Source organism: Amaranthus tricolor, chromosome 12 (assembly GCF_026212465.1).
Source record: "Amaranthus tricolor cultivar Red isolate AtriRed21 chromosome 12, ASM2621246v1, whole genome shotgun sequence".
Lineage (NCBI taxonomy): Eukaryota > Viridiplantae > Streptophyta > Magnoliopsida > Caryophyllales > Amaranthaceae > Amaranthus > Amaranthus tricolor.
In genome coordinates, this window is record NC_080058.1 from 10144159 (window position 1) to 10161508 (window position 17350).

At 32.3% G+C, this 17350-nt stretch overlaps 1 protein-coding gene and 1 long non-coding RNA gene across 2 annotated transcripts; both read left to right on the forward strand.

The window, feature by feature from the left end:
* Positions 1-2801: 2801 nt before the first annotated feature.
* LOC130828177 (uncharacterized) lies at positions 2802-5094 on the forward strand. Its single transcript, XR_009047332.1, has 3 exons — positions 2802-3449; positions 3913-3984; positions 4407-5094. It is a non-coding gene; the product is annotated as an uncharacterized LOC130828177 (long non-coding RNA).
* Positions 5095-8817: 3723 nt separating this feature from the next.
* On the forward strand, positions 8818-17301 carry LOC130828176 (CBS domain-containing protein CBSCBSPB3-like). Its single transcript, XM_057694017.1, has 14 exons — positions 8818-9183; positions 9628-9802; positions 9895-10027; positions 10944-11114; positions 11706-11784; positions 11865-11978; positions 12072-12138; positions 12241-12346; positions 12431-12489; positions 13325-13425; positions 13500-13627; positions 13977-14059; positions 14561-14650; positions 16649-17301. Exons 1-14 carry the CDS (start codon positions 9047-9049, stop codon positions 16832-16834), a joined length of 1629 nt encoding a protein of 542 aa, XP_057550000.1. The 5' UTR covers positions 8818-9046; the 3' UTR covers positions 16835-17301.
* The last annotated feature ends 49 nt before the right edge of the window (positions 17302-17350 follow it).

Here is a 17350-nt window from a genome sequence, read left to right on the forward strand (position 1 = left end):
TTATTGAAAGATGTACACTTATTATTATGGTCTACACTTATCATTATTATTATTGTATGAATCATTAGAAGATGTACATAAATGTTTATTATCTTTAATTTACAATGCAACATTAAAATAATATGATAAATAAATAATCTTATGATAAATTCCTTCATCATAATTATAATCATAATCATAAATCATATTCATCATAATCATAAATACTAATAAAAATGTAGGAAAATAACAAATGTCATCCTTAGAGGAGTCATGAAAAATAGAATTATTTTAGTGGATAATAGTTGATTACATGATAATATTTACCTAATTTAGAATTTAATTTTTTTTAAAATCATAATAAATAATATAAATGTAGGAAAATAACAAATGTCATCCTTAGAGGAGCCATGTCAAATAAGATTATCTTAGTGGAAGATAGTTGGTTACATGACAATATTTACCTAATTTAGAATTTGATTTTCTTAAATTGGAGCTAAATTAGGTAAATTATTTATATATTTTATTATAACAATTCTATATATCTAACCTAGAATTTGATATATATTTAAGAAAAATTTGATTTTAATAATCTCAAATTTGAGCGCTTTTGCGGGAAATAATCCCAAAATTTGAATTATTTTTGTATAATTCGAACTTTCAAGTTGATTTGCTCGTAGCATACCGGATCACCTAATGACCTGGTATAGCAAGTTACATTCATTAGAAAAAAAATCTGAAAAAAATAATCTAAAAACCAGGAAAAAAAACAAAAAGAATTTAAAACCTCCTGCCACCACACCCCATCCCAGCCACCTCCCTCACCAATCGCACACCACCATCTTCTCCCACCAGTCACACAACCTACCAACCACCAGCGAATCTCCACCACCGGAACACACAATCGCACACCACCAGCACAAAACAATCGCACATACACCCGCAATAACCGTAAATCGAGCACCACCTTCACCAAACGACCACCAATAATTCGAACACCACCTTCACAAACGGCCACCAACGAAAACGCCAATCGACCACCAACAATTTCACTAGCGTAGGATAGGGTTTCGATTACCTAGATGGTTGTACAAGAAGGGATGGGTGGGTAGTTTTTTTTTTTTTTTTTTTAAAAAAAAAAAAATTTTTATTACCTAGATGACCTACTATCTCGGGTCAAATTTTAAGAGGGTATGCCACCAACAAATACATCCCAAAGTTGGGATTATACAAAAATAATACAAAAATGGGATTATTCTCGGCAAAACACGCAAAGTTCAGATTATTAATGTTAAATTTTCCTTTATATTATTATTATTATTATTATTATTATTATTATTATTATTATGTATGACTCAATTAAATATAGGAAAAATTACCTAAAATAATTCAATCTTTTCATAATTTTTCTACAATAATCCCAACTATTGATTAATCATGAATAATCCTAATTTTATGGGTATTTACCAAGGGTAAACTTAAGTATTCGGATGACCTACTATAATAGGTAATTTACCAAAAAAGTAAACTATAAATTAAAATAAAGTTAGAGAAATTTTTTTCAAAATTTACATAAAAAATTCTAATTTTTTTAAACATTTTTCAAATATTTTTTTCGACATTTATTTTAATTTATCTTTTTTTAAAAAAAATTTGCTATAGCAGGTCATCCGGTTACCTGAGTTTGTTTTAGGCAAATACCACAAAAAGTTGGGATTATTCATGGTTAATCAATAGGTAGGATTATTGTAAAAAAATTATGAAAAGGTTGGATTATTATAAGTAATTTTTCTTTTTTTTAAATTAGAGCTAAATTAGGCAAAGTATTTATGTAATTTATTATAGCAATTCTATGTATCTAACCTAGAATTTGATATATATTTTAATTGAGTCATACATAATAATAATAATAATAATAATAATAATAATAATAATAATAATAATAATAATAATATTTAATTGTTGCTTTGAAAAAGTCATGAATTCAATAAATTTAATCATGATAATATATACTTACATTATTCTTTAAAGTTATAATTTTGTATATTTTCATACTAATAAATTTGTGCATTGCAGGAATTTTTATACTAGTTTATTTATAATTATTTTCCATCTTCTTTTGTTATTAGTTGAATTTGACTTTTCAATGATCTACCTCATTACATTGTCTCTATATATAGAAGGTTTACTTGGGAATTCAACTTTTTAACCTTATTCTTATTTATATTTGGAAATTGACATGATGGTAATCCACTATGAAAATATGTAAGGTGAACATTCAATAAGTTAAGCTAAGAGATATCATCCAACAAAATCATCTTTCTGAGTATAGTTACGGTGGATGAAAATTTTGATGATATATATGTTGGGATTATTGGTGACTTATGTTCACCAGGTAATCAAAATAATGATTAAAAAAATTAATCATATTAGTTAGTGTAGTTAGAAGATGACACAAATAACATTGTGATTGGATGATGGAGAACCAAGTAAGTATACTAGTACATTATACTAAGTGTTTGTGGTTGCTTGTATGAAGCAAAACTTGGCCTCCAAAGACTCCCTTCAGAGTTGGGACAATAGTACGTTGAGCTTGATGAGTATGGGGACCAAGGGACATGTGGCAAGGAAGAAACGAAGAATAGAACAACAAACTGCAGGTGTAACATTTGAGAAATTAAAATTGGGAATTTAAAACAAATATTAGTATGAGAATTATTTTGGGTTGAGTGAAATAAATAATTATGAGCTAAGTTAACGAAATAAATATTTGGCCTACTCCTTACTTTTCCAATTAATATTTAATTTTATTCTTTTATTATTATCCCTGTTTCTATATGTTAGAAACCAAAAATCAGATTTTGGCCTTAACATTACAAGTATTCATCTTCTCCTCAAAAACCCCTCCTCCTTCTTCTATTTCCTCGTGATTCTCTGTAATCTTGAGGTAGTAATGCAATGTTCGATTCCTGTGAAGCCTTGAAGCAACTTCCTCCCTCTCCTTGCGACAGAATCGGGCAGCCATCAAACCTCACCTTCTTCCTTTTTTTCCATCTATTATTCATCTTCTTCATTTGCCCCCTTTTCCCAAAACCCTTACATTTTCGAAAACCCCAATCATCTTCCTTTCATTCTTGATTTCGAAGCAAACTAGCAACCAAAAACATCATCTCATTCTGTCTCGGTTTTGAATTGTAGTTAACCCCATTTTCTCTCATCTTTTCTGAATTTCGAGAGTGCTTTTGGCAAATACAAGAACCATTATCTAATTTCTTGGGTTGATTTCTTTGGTGTACGACTGGGTCAGTGTAGGTGCAAGCTGAGGCAACATCTCAAGGCTAAATTCTTGCAGTCTCTCTTTCTGGAAAATTTCGAAAGAACCAAATATTAACATTTCCTCCAGTTTCCTATGATTTCTCGGCCAATCAACAACAACTTCCTTCGTTTCGGTTGCCACTGGTTTCGAAGTGGTATGTGTTAATATACCCTTGGCCCTCTTATTCTTATATATTACTTTTATTCAAACAATCCTCTTTTGATCTAGTTACCTTGTTATTTTACTGATTTCTTATCAAGAATTATCACCATCATTAGATCAGTTTGTTGATTTCAAGATTTATGACATATACTTGCTTCAATTGAGTAAATAGATTTAACGTTGTTTGATATAAAATTAGTGAATTTTGAGATTATAAATATTGTTGGGAAATAATTGTGGTAAAATAATGGGTATTTGACGTTCTTTGATGAATTGGGCCCTAAACTTTATTTATGGTGAATTAAAGACTAGATTATGCACTATTATGATAATTTAAACATGTTAGAATAGAGTTTTTATTAAGATACAACTTTAGGAGGAGAGGTAATAAGTTATATGTTAGTATAGCAACGTCGAACGCACTTAAATGGTGTTATGTTATTGTTATGCTCCAGGGAATGACTTTGCAAAGGATCTTCTAGTTGATAGCTATAATTTGGACTCAACTCGTTAAAACAACGTTGTAGGTGAGTAGTAGCAGTCCCTTAAAGGGTCTGATCAGACTACATTCTTGAAAATAAACTTTTTACTAAAGCACTTTTGAAATTGAAAATTTTTTGAGACAAATGTTGTTGTGACTGCTTATGTTGATCTTATGATATGGTCAATGGATCGGGCTTCCGAGCTGGTTATTGATGGAGTTGAGGAACATTGTTCCTTACTCTTTGTTTTTGAGGCGAGTTGTCATTCAGATATTGGCTAGCTTCACCCGTGAGCGACATAGCCTTAGAGCTATGGGGCACCTCTCAAACTAGACTCCCTGTGCGCACATAGATCTGGAAAATTGATGTTGCTTTTAAACCTATGATTTGAATTATTGTGTCTTGTTGTTTTGGATTGTTACTTCTCATTCAGTTGAACCTGACCCCTTGTTGTTTCCATCTTTTAGTTTGTTTGCAGATTGGAACTGGTCGGGAACGATGGGTTAGCGGTGATGATTAGAGATACAGAGATGTTATATTTTGCTGAGTACGTGAGAAGTGTAGTATTGTATTAGGTTTTTGATAAATGTTCATTAGACGTGGTTGTGTTGGTTATATTGGACTTATAGAGTGGCTTTTATGATTACAATGTATTTTAGTTATATGTTTGGTTTGAGAATTAACTGATTTAGCTATGTTTTAGAACTGGTGACCCTTTTGCTCAAATTTTGGAATTTAGATTTAAGTTTCTTAGGAAATAAACTCCGTGATGACCCTATTTACTCAGTCAACGGTAAGATGGGTTATTACAGCAAGCTGCTCAATCAATCGCTCGCTCGAGCATGGGTCGAGCGAACCTGTTGCCCTTCTTTTCGTCAGTTTCTGTCTTCTATTGTGTATGCTACGTTGTTGCTCCCTTCTTATGGTTTCTTCCCCTATAAATATTCCTTTATATGCTAAATAATTGGTACACCAAAGTCTCATACTTAGAGCAACCTTTATTGTTTAGTTTTATGCTAAGTTAGCTCCTCTCTTCTATAGATAACGTCTATTGTAATTTCTCTCAAGTTTTGTATTTCTCCTTTAAACACATTAATATAATTCTAGGCTAGATAGTGGATGTACCATATTGATTGGTGAACCATCTTAAATCCTTGTCTTGATTATTTCTTTTATTTTGTCATTCATTACATATGCTTGCATATTTAATTCATACACTTTGACGCAACATAAACATCATCTAAACTTCAGTTTGAGGTATATACCTCTTCTTTTTCAATATATTTGCAACATCTAATTTTTTTGGACATTATAAAGTTTTTAAATATCCAGTTTGTCTAACAATGATGCTAGTATTAGTTGAGCTGTCTGTTAAAAGGAACTTTGATATTTACTCCATAACTATGCGCAAAACTATGTCATTTTCTTTTATTTTTATAAAATAAAATATTATTGTATTATTAACCATTTGCTTATTTTTGATAAATATTTTAAAAATAATATACTTTTATTCAATATTGAATCAAAGTTAAATTAATTTGTTATTATATATATCATAATGACGTATATTTTCACAATATTATACAATATAAATAAAATATTTTACAATGCATTCAAATTGAAAAAGTGATATAGAATATTAATGATAATATAAAAATTTATTTCTAAAACTATATATTAAATTAAATATGTAAAAATTATTGTAAAGTCATGCATCGCATGGGTATTATCTAATTTGGTTACAATTCAAATCAAACCAATTTAATTCGGTGAAATTTTTTAAGTCCAATCCAAATAAAATTACTACTTAAAAACAAATTTAAACTGCAAATCAAATTAGAAAATCAAGATACTACATCAAAAAATTTAAAGTTATACTAGCAAAAGTAGGAATGAAAAAATTAAACTTGAATTGTTGATTGAATTGTTGATCTTTTTGCTTAGGTTTTTTTTAGTATTGCCTACTAAGGTGACATTAAGCTCATATTTTATTCGTTTTAAAATTTTAGTTTTCGCTCTTTGTTAAGCTCAAAGCTAGTCCAAACCAAAATATTTCGTTCTGAAAATTTTCCAGTTTAAATTCAAACTAAATTATGATTAGTCCAAACTATATTCCTTATTCAGTTTGAATTGATTTGTTTTATATTTTTTATTCAAATAACTTTAACCCTTAATGTGAGTTAGAGTATTGAAAGTTTTCTGGTTTATTGGTGTGATTTTCCACAATGCTGGGATAAAGATTTTTTTCTTAATTAAAGTTAGTCTTTTGGGCTATGCACAATCGAATATAAGATCTGATTTGATCTAAATGCTTGAAACTCTGAATATTAAAAGCTTGGTTTCTTAATTTAGAATTTTTTTTTTCATTTTATACATGTCTGGATTTGAGTCCTTTATTAATAAATTGGGAAGATCTCTTTAAAATCTCACAAAGGACAAAACATTAAATGACGGTTGCAAGGAATAGTGCAACTACGTGCTCCACCAACTTTAATGATTGGACTAAAGCATACCTTTAATTTGTTAAGAATCGAATCTCTTTTAAAGTGGAAGTATTTAAAGGAAAATACTAATTTTATTTCCTTTTTTCTTTCCTTCCCTTCTAAACAAAAAAATTACACTCTCTCTTTTCTTCTCCTTTTACATAAGAGTAATGAGTCATTGTAGAGTATAGCGGGTCGTCTTGTATACTAGTATCTAACTAGTACTACTATTTAATTACTTAATAATACTTTTAGAGGACCGAGCCTTGCTAGCATGGTGCTTTCCATTGATGGGAAGATAATTGATTCAGATCAATCGTTGTTATAGATTTGCTCGACCATGTGTTTTTCACGTTAGCTACATCAGTAAACCTCGTAAATTTTGTGTTCTTCTTTATTCTTACTTAGTATTCCATCTTACTATTTGTATTAATTACCTAGTTCTTGTCACACCTTCAAACTGCAATTTTCAACACGATTTTAACTTATTTCTCGCTTCTGCTCCTCAAATCGATTCATAATAATATGTCAAGTTGATGAATTATCAAACAACAAAAAATCCACTACTCACTCTATCTTGTAAGTTTTCCACTGAAAGTGATATTTCTCTTTCAGTAGCAAACTCAAAAAGTACAAAGCTGCAAGAGCTACTTTTGTGAGAGATCATCTCTCGGTGAGACGATCTTAGAATAAGGAGTCTATATGCTGATAATTATATTACTTGAGTTCTTTAACCCATATACAAAAAGCGTCTTATGAAAAGATCGTCTCACACAAGATTTTGCGAAGCTCAAAGCATCTTGTAGCATAGGCATCTCAAAAGAAGCAAAATGATACATTTTGCATACCCATCACCCTTCTTGTTACCCTTGTTCTTCCAAGGTTTGAACTTTGAACAACAACCATCATGACAATATGGAGCAAATTGTACTCAAACTACTCATGACTGAACCCAATTATGCAAGTACAGGCCCATTTACATATTTTGACCCCACATTTCAGTCCATCATCAAAGGTGACTTTAACTCCACGTTGCCCAAACAAACAACACAAATACAAAAACACATCAAAACCATCAAATTTTTGGCACCTTCACAAAGTACCCAAAGGATAAATGCTCATAAATAAATGTCTTTTATTGAAAAATACAAAAAATATTTTAATAACCCAACAAAAGCTTGATTTTGAACCCCCATATTTTGGGTGGCAAATTCAACCTCATTATAATTATTAGGAACCACAAAACAAAACTTCCACTTCCTCAAATGTTCCCCTCAATTGATTTCATTGGTTATTATTGTCTTTTTTTAAGACAAAATTGGCTATGTGCCATTTAAGACAAATTTATTTAGGAATATTGATTTGGCCTTGTCTCAATCATTATACACTAATTTCTTTTTTAAAATTAATAATTTTCACAATTGTCTTATAATCATATATTCATATTCATAGATTCAAATATTTTTTAAGTTAAAATTTATTACTGTAGTTTATTATATTTACATATTATTTTTAATATAAACCTAGAAAATTAATATTTATTCATATATTATTTTGATATTGCTACAATATGTATTATAGTGATATTATCACTTGCAATATGTCATTATCACTAGAAATTTTAAAGAGTGTATAAAATTCACTATAGTAAGAAGTGTTATTTAAATTAGATAAACTGAGTAATACAGATCACGTATGTATAGGGTAAAGTAAAAATATAACAATTTAATGGTTTCATTTATTTAACTTTTTGTGGCATGGTAAAAAACATATAACTAAAACTAAAGCAAAATAATATTCAGCAAATCTCCTATGAGACGGCCGCATACATGCGATCACTTACAGGTCCAGTCCATAATTTTGAAGTTGCCATTTTAAACCTTGAACTGAACACTTTGAACCTTGAAATAGGCATTTTAAGTCTTGAATTTGACAAACTTTAAACCATGAAATAGACATTCTAAGTCTTGAAATAAATATTTTACAGTTGGAGTAAGTAAATAAATTATAACATTAATGGTTGAAATAGGGGTTTCAAGAATTAGAATTGACATTTTAAGTGATAAAATAGGTTTTTTAAGAGTTGAAATTGATAGCTAAAAACTTAAATTAAGCATTTGGAAAAGGAAGATTGAGGCTTGGAGTAGGAATTTTAAGTGTTAGATTCGACTTTTTAAGTCTTGAAATAGGTGTTTCAAGGCCTAAATTCGACAAGTATAAAAATCTTTTGGTCACACACATGAGACGGCTGCACGTAAATTTTTGTGAATGATATTAACTAAATTGAAAATCAATTGTAATTTAATTCAGAGAATTTATTCAATTCAATTGAAAGTCTTTTACATACTCAGAACCACTGTTTTAATGAGACCCATCAAACAACATAGTTGAGGTAAAACAAAGAAAAAGAAAAAAAACTTAAAACTACATAAAAAAGGGATATTTTATTATTTTCTCTCTCCCTTCTGAATTTTCAAACGATAAATAAGATTCCACATCATTTGAATTTAAAACTCAAATATAATTCCCAACTAATAAAGTTCCTTTTTTTTTTGAATTGGAAAAAAATTTGATCTTGAAACCTAAAAAATTTGGCCCCAGGGTTGAATTTGATTCCGGAAAAGATGAGTTCTCAAGTAGTACCACCGCCAGCTCCGAGAAGAAATAGTTCGACGCATAAACGGCAACCGGGGCCGAAAAAATCGGCACCACCTGCTGAAAATGGAACCATTAATTCATCTTCAAAGCCTACTTCACCGTCGTAAGGCTTCATCTTCATTCTAAGTTTTTGTATTAGCAATAATTTGGAACTATCTGTATAGGAAATGAAATATATACTACATATCTTCAATTTTTTGAATGTGTTTTATGTTTATATTTGATGAATTATTTACTTCAATTCAAGTTTCAAGCTTCAACTGAAAATATGAAAAAACAGTATTGGAATGCGTTTTGCTTATATTGATACTCCTAAATTTTTTTGCCTTCAGTTTTAAGAGTTGAAACATAGCAAATTTGAAATGACCATTGGAAATTGAATGGGTTTTTGGTTCATGTATATGGGCTGTGTTTAATTTTTGCAATTTTTTATCATTTCAGATTTTAAAATTTTGAGAAGTTGGTATTGGAAATGAAATGGGTTTCTTGATTTTTGTTATGGGTTTTGTTCAGTATGATGAATGATTAGAAACATCAAAATTTACAGGTCATCGGTGGTGGGAGGAGAGAGAACGGTGAAGAAATTAAGGTTGTCTAAGGCACTGACGATTCCCGAGGGATCGTCGGTGTCGGATGCTTGTCGAAGGATGGCGGCTCGTCGTGTTGATGCTGTTTTATTGACTGATTCTAATGCTTTGTTATCTGGGATTGTTACTGACAAGGTTTTTGTTGCTTCAAGTTGATTGATGAATGATTAAAATTTGTGCTTTTTGAGGTTCATTTGAGTTTTTGATTGGTTTTGTTTGGTGGATAGGATATTGCTACTAGGGTAATTGCAGAGGAGTTGCGGCCGGAGCAAACTCCACTATCGAAAGTTATGACAAGGAATCCAATATTTGTAACTTCTGATACATTAGGGATTGATGCTCTTCAAAAGATGGTTCAAGGTTAGCTCAAAAAATTTGTGTATGATTTACTTGGGTGCTTGTGTTTTGATTTGTTTTGTCTTTAGAGTGTTGTAGTTGAACATTTTTCGAAGGAAGTGGAAAAGAAGCAATATGAATAAGTTTAGTGGGCAAAAATTTTTATGATAGGACCGGTGAGACATAATTTGTTAGTTAGTTCGCCTTTTGAATTCGTGATTCGCTAAAAATGATTCAAAAATAGCCTAAAACCGACCATAGTTTGCTTTATTCGATTTGGTATTTGCGAGGCGGTTAGCAAATCATATGACATTGAATGGGCCACGAAATTGAAGTATATGGATGTCAAACTTGTTATTTTTGTTTCAGTGCATCAAGAAAATTGGTGAATTTTGAGGCTTTAAATGGATGTTGTATTAGTAACTAAAGTGCCTTTTCTATTGTAGAAGTCAAAAGGGTCATGTATTAGGTGCTTGGGTTACCCCTCCCCGTTGCAGGTATTTGCCCTTTGTGCCTCAACGTGATACAAATTAGGAATGTAATGTATCTTCTTCGATCTTCTTTAATGGTGGAAGTCGACTTGTGGCAGTGTACTGAAAATAGGTTAATAATCATTTTAAAAAGGTTAATGGCTTTGTTCGTTTGGACTTCGGAATATGCATTTGAGAAGATTTATAAAGTGAGGATTTCTCCCTATGGAGGAGAAAGTTACTACCTTTACAAGCCAAATCTTTTTACCATTATCTTATGTTTGCTACCTTGAGTCACCTATAATTTGTACAAGTGCCAAACTGATTTTGTTTACTGATTAAAATTCTTTGGAAAATCCTACCCCTTCAGTGAATGCATATCATGATCGTTCGCATATTAGTTAGCAATTAGGATTTTTCTGTCGTTGAAATGCTGTTCAAAACTTTCTGATATCTCAAGTGTTTGGCAGGAAAATTTAGGCATCTTCCTGTTGTAGAAAATGGTGAAGTAATTGCTTTGTTGGATATCACAAAGTGTTTATATGATGCCATATCAAGAATGGAGAAAGCCGCGGAGCAGGGTAGTGCTATTGCTGCTGCAGTTGAGGGAGTTGAGCGTCAGATGGGAAATGGTTTTGCTGGTTGGATAAAAGCTCTCTCTCTTTCTCTATGTTTCTTTTTAGGATTGTGATAACTGATACGGCTTTTTCACTCATCATTTCTGTGATATGTTTGGCTAGCTGTCCAAATCTCCTCTTGCAAAAATTTATTTCTTGCAACAAGAATTTTGTTTCGTTCCTTGGAAATTAATGTATTTTCCCACTCCCTTGCGTACATCAACGCTTTAGCGCCATCGTTGTAGTTTGTACAAGTCTATTTTTTCATTTTTTATTATCATGCTTGCTGATAGATTAAAGATAGTGGAGCTAGTGGAGTTCTTTGGTATTGGAGAAACCTTATCAGTATTAAAAATAAATGACATTATTTTCCATCACTTTTCCAGCTTTCAGAGTCCTTGAAAATCGTTATTTCCAGTAAAACTGGTCTAGGAATTAAACATTCATAAATGTTTTTTTTTGGCTCTTTTAATGAACTGCAGTTGTTAAAGCGTAAAACATAGATATTGTTGAGTACCTGACTGAATTTTCGCTTTCATTTGTTTTCAATTACTGACTTTATAAATGTTACTTTTTGTTGACGGTTGTTATTTATCAATTTTTCTCTCTGTTTAGCGCCTGCTGCGTTTATAGAGACATTAAGGGAACGGATGTTCAAGCCTTCTTTGTCAACTATCATCAGTGAAAATACCAAGTATGTACAAAATTTATTTGCATATGATCTGAGTTGTATTGTGGGCATTGCTGGCGGATTAATGGTTGTTGATCTTTTAGGGTAGCAACAGTTTCGCCATCAGATCCTGTTTATGTTGCTGCAAAGAGAATGAGGGACTTCCGTGTTAATTCAGTCATTATAACAAGTGGGAACAAAGTTCTTGGGATCCTAACGTATAGTTCATTCACCTAGATACTGTACTTTGTATTCTGTTTGATACATCTTGGATTTGCTTATGGTTAAGGCACAATTTGTTTACTTTGCAGGTCAAGGGATATACTCATGCGGGTCGTAGCACAAAACTTATCAGCTGAACTAACTTTGGTAGAAAAGGTTTGGAAGCTCAATGTTACTAAAACATACATCTTTAGAATACAAAGGAATTTGTCTGTTCTTTTTCTGGTTTTGGTCTTAATTTGCAATTTCTCATCCAAGGTGATGACACCCAATCCTGAATGTGCAAATGTGGATTCAACACTCCTTGAAGCATTGCATACAATGCATGATGGAAAATTCCTTCATCTTCCTGTTTTGGACAGAGGTATACATAGCCGTTACAAATACACCTTTATGTATTTGTTAAGTGACTGTATTGGATGTTTCTTTGATTGTTTCCGTTCTGCAGATGGATCCATTGTCGCTTGTGTTGATGTCTTACAGCTGACTCATGCTACTATTTCCATGGTAACTCTTTTCAAACTCTTTTTTATTATTATTGCTTTTAAAATGGGAACCAACAATTTTGTATGCCTTTCAGTGACAAGTATGTCATCTTTATTTTGCATGTTTTGCGCTGATTTGTGGTTAATGAAGTGGAAATAGTTGTATTTTCCACAAGAGTGTTTGCCATGTTTACTCTTATCTTCTTTGAATCTTTTGACTATTTTGAGTGTTGAGTGTTGACATCGTACCTGTGTTATTTCAGTTTATATGTTAGTTGACTCTATTAGCTCCTGGCACTAGCTCTGCAGGGTGTACCAGATACACATGTCCAGCAGGCATCTTCGCTTGTAGGTTCTCTAGTGAACATAAGTCTGTAATGGGGATGCTAGAAATTATTGGAGGCGAACTAATGCAGCTTCTTTTATTTTTATGTTGTATTTTGCAAAGATATATCTCCCACGCTGATTTGTTTTGGTTCAAGGAGCCAACCCCATATGTTGGGAGTAAGGCTTTGGCACTTTTCTCGATGTTTTACAAGGAGCTATCTCTAGATTATCAAATGGCTGTGCGTGCTGCTCAGTTTCTGGTGGTTCATAATCTGCTTATTTGCATACACTGCTATTTCTCTTTAAAGAATGTAGATTGTAGCCTGTATCATATTTATAAAGATTAGGTTAAGGCCTATTTGAATATGTACTAGCTGGATATATGTTTTCTTCTAATGGATTGAGATATACAATATTAAAACCAGTTAAAATTTTATGTAGCCTGGATTTATGAGTTATTGCATAGTACTCAATGTTTATTATCAAATTCTTAATTCTTAATTTATGCTGATTTTCTTGCCTTTAACTAGGTTGAGAGTAACTCTGGAGCGATGGACGAGATGGCAACCACAATGATGCAAAAATTCTGGGATTCAGCCTTGGAGCCACAAGATGATTCTGATTCTCATAGGTTTGTATTCTAATAAATTGTACTTCAACATTTATGGTTTTGCTACTAACAGTTTTCGTTTTTTTTTGTTGCAGTGAAATGTCAGCTGCATTCATGAGTTCCGAAGGACCGGAGATGGGAAAATATCCATCACTTGGTCTTGGAAATTCGGTTTCCTTCAAGTTTGAATATCCCAAAGGTCGTGTTCATCGATTTAATTATGGTGAGTACTACGTCTCACCTTTTCAGCTGTTTGGGCTTTTGAATAACTTGTTAAATAAGAATGATGTCAGGGTATTAAATTCTCGTTTCCCTTAGTGGTGTGTAAACATATATCTTACTTATTTAGAGATAGTATCTAGATGCTGGCCATGCAGACTTGTCAATATCGCAAAGGTTGTGTTGTAGTTTTATCGTGTTAAAATTTTGGTGAAGGTTTGTTCACATTGGTATTTGATTGTATGTGTGATGCACTGGGCGGCATCCTTTTTTCTTGGTTATTCGTCATGTATCTATGATTTGGAAAGATTATTGTTTATGTATGATTAATGCTAATACTTATACTCTGTTAGCGGCCGAGAGTTTGGATGAGCTTGTATCTGCTGTTATGCAAAGAATTGGATCTAGTGACGTTAACAACCGTATGCAATTACTGGTAAACTTTTCTTATTATTAGTCTCTTTTTTTAACACTATGTTTGGCTGGAGGGATTTGGAGGGAAAGAGAGGGATGGATTTAGAGGGAAATGATTTCCTTTATCTGGATTTTGGGAAGGAGGGATTTGGAAGGAAAGAAATGGAGGGACTAATGTCCCTAATTTTATTAATAACCAAAAGATTTGGAAGGAAAATAGCTTGTTAAGTAGAATATTGTTCATATTCAAACTTTTTTGTGAACTCATTAATATAAAGCTAGAGTGTGTATTATTATTGGTAGAAATTAAGTTATTTAGAATTTTGTAAATCTATTTTCCTTTCCTTTCCCTTTAATTCCCTCCTTATCCAAACAAAGGAAATTCTCCTCACTAATCCCTCCCCTTCCTTTCCCTTTTCTTTTTTTCTTTTCCCTTCCTTTCCTTTCCCTCCTAAAACCTTATCCAAACATAGTGTAAATCTACACATGTATAGTTCTTGATGTGAATTTCCTTTGATTATAGTATGAAGATGATGAAGGTGATAAAATATTACTCACATGTGATTCTGATCTCATTGGTGCGGCGTTTCAAGCTAGATCTGCTGGACAAAAGGTATTGCATTTTACTCATTTTGGAGCCTAAACTTCTTGCAAACTTTAGTCTATCTTCCATATCTTGGGCTCAATCTCCTATTTAGACCCTTAATAATGGTTCGCAGTCTTACTCTAGGGCTCTTGGACTTGCTAGTAGTATATCATTTGCTTGAGTGACATGATGCAAACTTTTTTGTTAATGTACATCTCTTTTTATAAATCAAACAAAAGTCAGAATGTGCTATATATTCACTGTTCATAAGGAAATGGAGCCTTAAGCATGCGCAACTTATTTGGAATTTCGGATTGAAGAATTTGGTGAGTTGAGTGATTTTTATCTTGCATTCTTTAGTAAGCTCCTTTGAAAAAAATGGGAACCCATATTTACTAACTCTATCATCATGCAATCCCTGAATTCCCTCAAGAGTTTCCGATATTTCATGATCCTCTAGAATCACAACATATTGTCCTTAATTGGTAATGGTCTTGTTGTTTGGCTTAGTTATCTAGATTCAGGATAGATTTGTAGCTTTTTTAAGTAGATTTAGGTTACAACTGAGGGAACAGTGTAAATTGTAGGATGATAAGACCATAGGTAGCTGTTAAGAGTGTAACATGATTGCACCCTAGTTTGATTTGGATGCGTTGGCGAGAGTAGGTTGATAAGATCATAAATTCATAATTCATAGGTAGCTGTTAAGACTTGAGAATGTAAAGTGTAGCCGTGTAGGTACCATATGGCCTTACGGCCCGTTTGGTTAGTGGTATTAAAAGGTGGTAATGGAAATGATTTATAGTGTAAAATTTCAACAAATTTCTATGTCATTCCCATGGTGATGAAACTTTGATCATTAAAAAGTTTTTTTGTGTACAAATTTCCATTACCACCTAATACCACTTCTCTCAATCGTAATGTATTGGAATGAATTTTATGAAGATAATGAGATGATTGGAGTTGGACAAGCATGACCATCAAGGTAGCCAAGAGATTTTTCATCCAAAATTACACTAGTTTTCATTTCCATTACCTTCGTTTAATACTACCTGCCAAACGGGCCGTTAATGTAACAAAGACTAATTTGTGGGAACATCTAAAGAAAGGATGATAGGGACGAAAAATTAAGAAGACTTAGAGAAAATATACATGATGAGTACATGCATCAAATGGGCTTCAGGGTCAACAAGACCAAAAGGCTCTCAAGAGCTTGCCTTTTAGGCCATTATAAGACGCTATCAATGCACCCAACTTATTTTGTCCCGCTCAAGGCGCTTCTAGACAAGCTTAGTAAGTTAGTGATATTTAAATTAGAAGTGCTTAGTAACGATCAAAGCTAGGTGTTCCAGTTATTGACAAATTAAAGGTTTGATATGAAGTGAAATGTTTCCTACTTTCAAATCTGTTGAAAATTCAAATCTCCCTCAATCTTTGCTTGTCACTCAATGAACCTATTTCAATAATCTAAATATATTTTTCGAAATTTATAAAGAATACCTATTTATTCCAAAACTATCTAAAATGATCTAATCACAAAACAATTAAAGTACCCAAATACATAAAAAATAATAATGCAACATTAATTGTGTAATTAGATTAGAATCAGTACAAAGGGAAAACCTTTTTGGAGAAACCTTGCTTATTATACTAGGATTCCTAAACTAAATTCGTTATTAGTGAAATGTATAAGACCGTACATCCATGCACACCCATACGATCACTTATCCATCTGCACCTCCTAATGCAAGTTCTCGACTATGCCATGCAAGTTCATGGCCACACCATGTCTACGAGTTTCATGCATGTTCGTTGTTAATACCATGTTCCTAGTTGCGGCTACACACCTCATGCTTTGGTACCATGCTCCTAGATTACTCGACAATGTTTTTCATGTGCTGGATATATGTCAACATTCATTGATGAATTCAACCGTGTTCACTCTGACACTTTTTCCCGATTAATCCTTGATAGCTGGAAGTTTACGTATATCAAGTTGCTCTAATGTGATCTCATTTTTGACAGGTTTTAAGGTTGTTTTTAGAGTTTCCTGAAGCTACAAAGGAAGCAATAAAGGAAGCAATTTCAGAGACTAATGCAACTGTGCTACAGAAATCTGGATGGACATCAGTTCAATCAGGGATTTTGGCTGGCAGCATGGCTCTGACAGCCATTGCTGTGCTGATATATTTGAAGCGTGTAAAACACTGACGTATTGCAAGGAATCCACAGATTGGTAGTCCTACTCCTAACATAATTATACGAAATCTTGTTTTGGCTTCGTTTAGGAAGTTATATATCTTTAACATGTGTTGTATGCATAAAATTTTGTTCGCCTTCAGAGCGATGGTGACCTTCAACCCATATTTTGTAAATTGATATGCAGTGCAAACAACACACTAATTTTGCATGACTGCCCCTGCTTTTGGGTCGCAAAATAAAGTTTTTTGTATTAATTGAAGTCATTTTAGGCTTCAAAATGAACATTAGTCTTGCCTTTTGTCATCAAATATGCCTAAATCGGCATTAGGAATGTAAGTTTAATGTATTAATTGAAGTCATTTTAGGCTTCAGAATGAACATTAGCCTTCCCTTGTGTCATCAAATACGCCTAAACCGGCATTAGAAATGTAAGTTTAATGTATTAATTGAAGTCATTTCAGGCTTCAGAATGAACATTAGCCTTGCCTTTTGTCATCAAATACGCCTATACCGGCATTAGGAATG

Bases quoted from the DNA above. Each gene is read 5' to 3' on its own strand.
- LOC130828176 (XM_057694017.1), top strand. From the start codon at position 9,047: ATGAGTTCTCAAGTAGTACCACCGCCAGCTCCGAGAAGAAATAGTTCG. The intron at 11,979-12,071 runs GTATAGTTCATT...TTTACTTTGCAG, and splicing joins AAAGTTCTTGGGATCCTAAC to GTCAAGGGATATACTCATGC. The intron at 13,426-13,499 runs GTTTGTATTCTA...TTTTTGTTGCAG, and splicing joins GATGATTCTGATTCTCATAG to TGAAATGTCAGCTGCATTCA.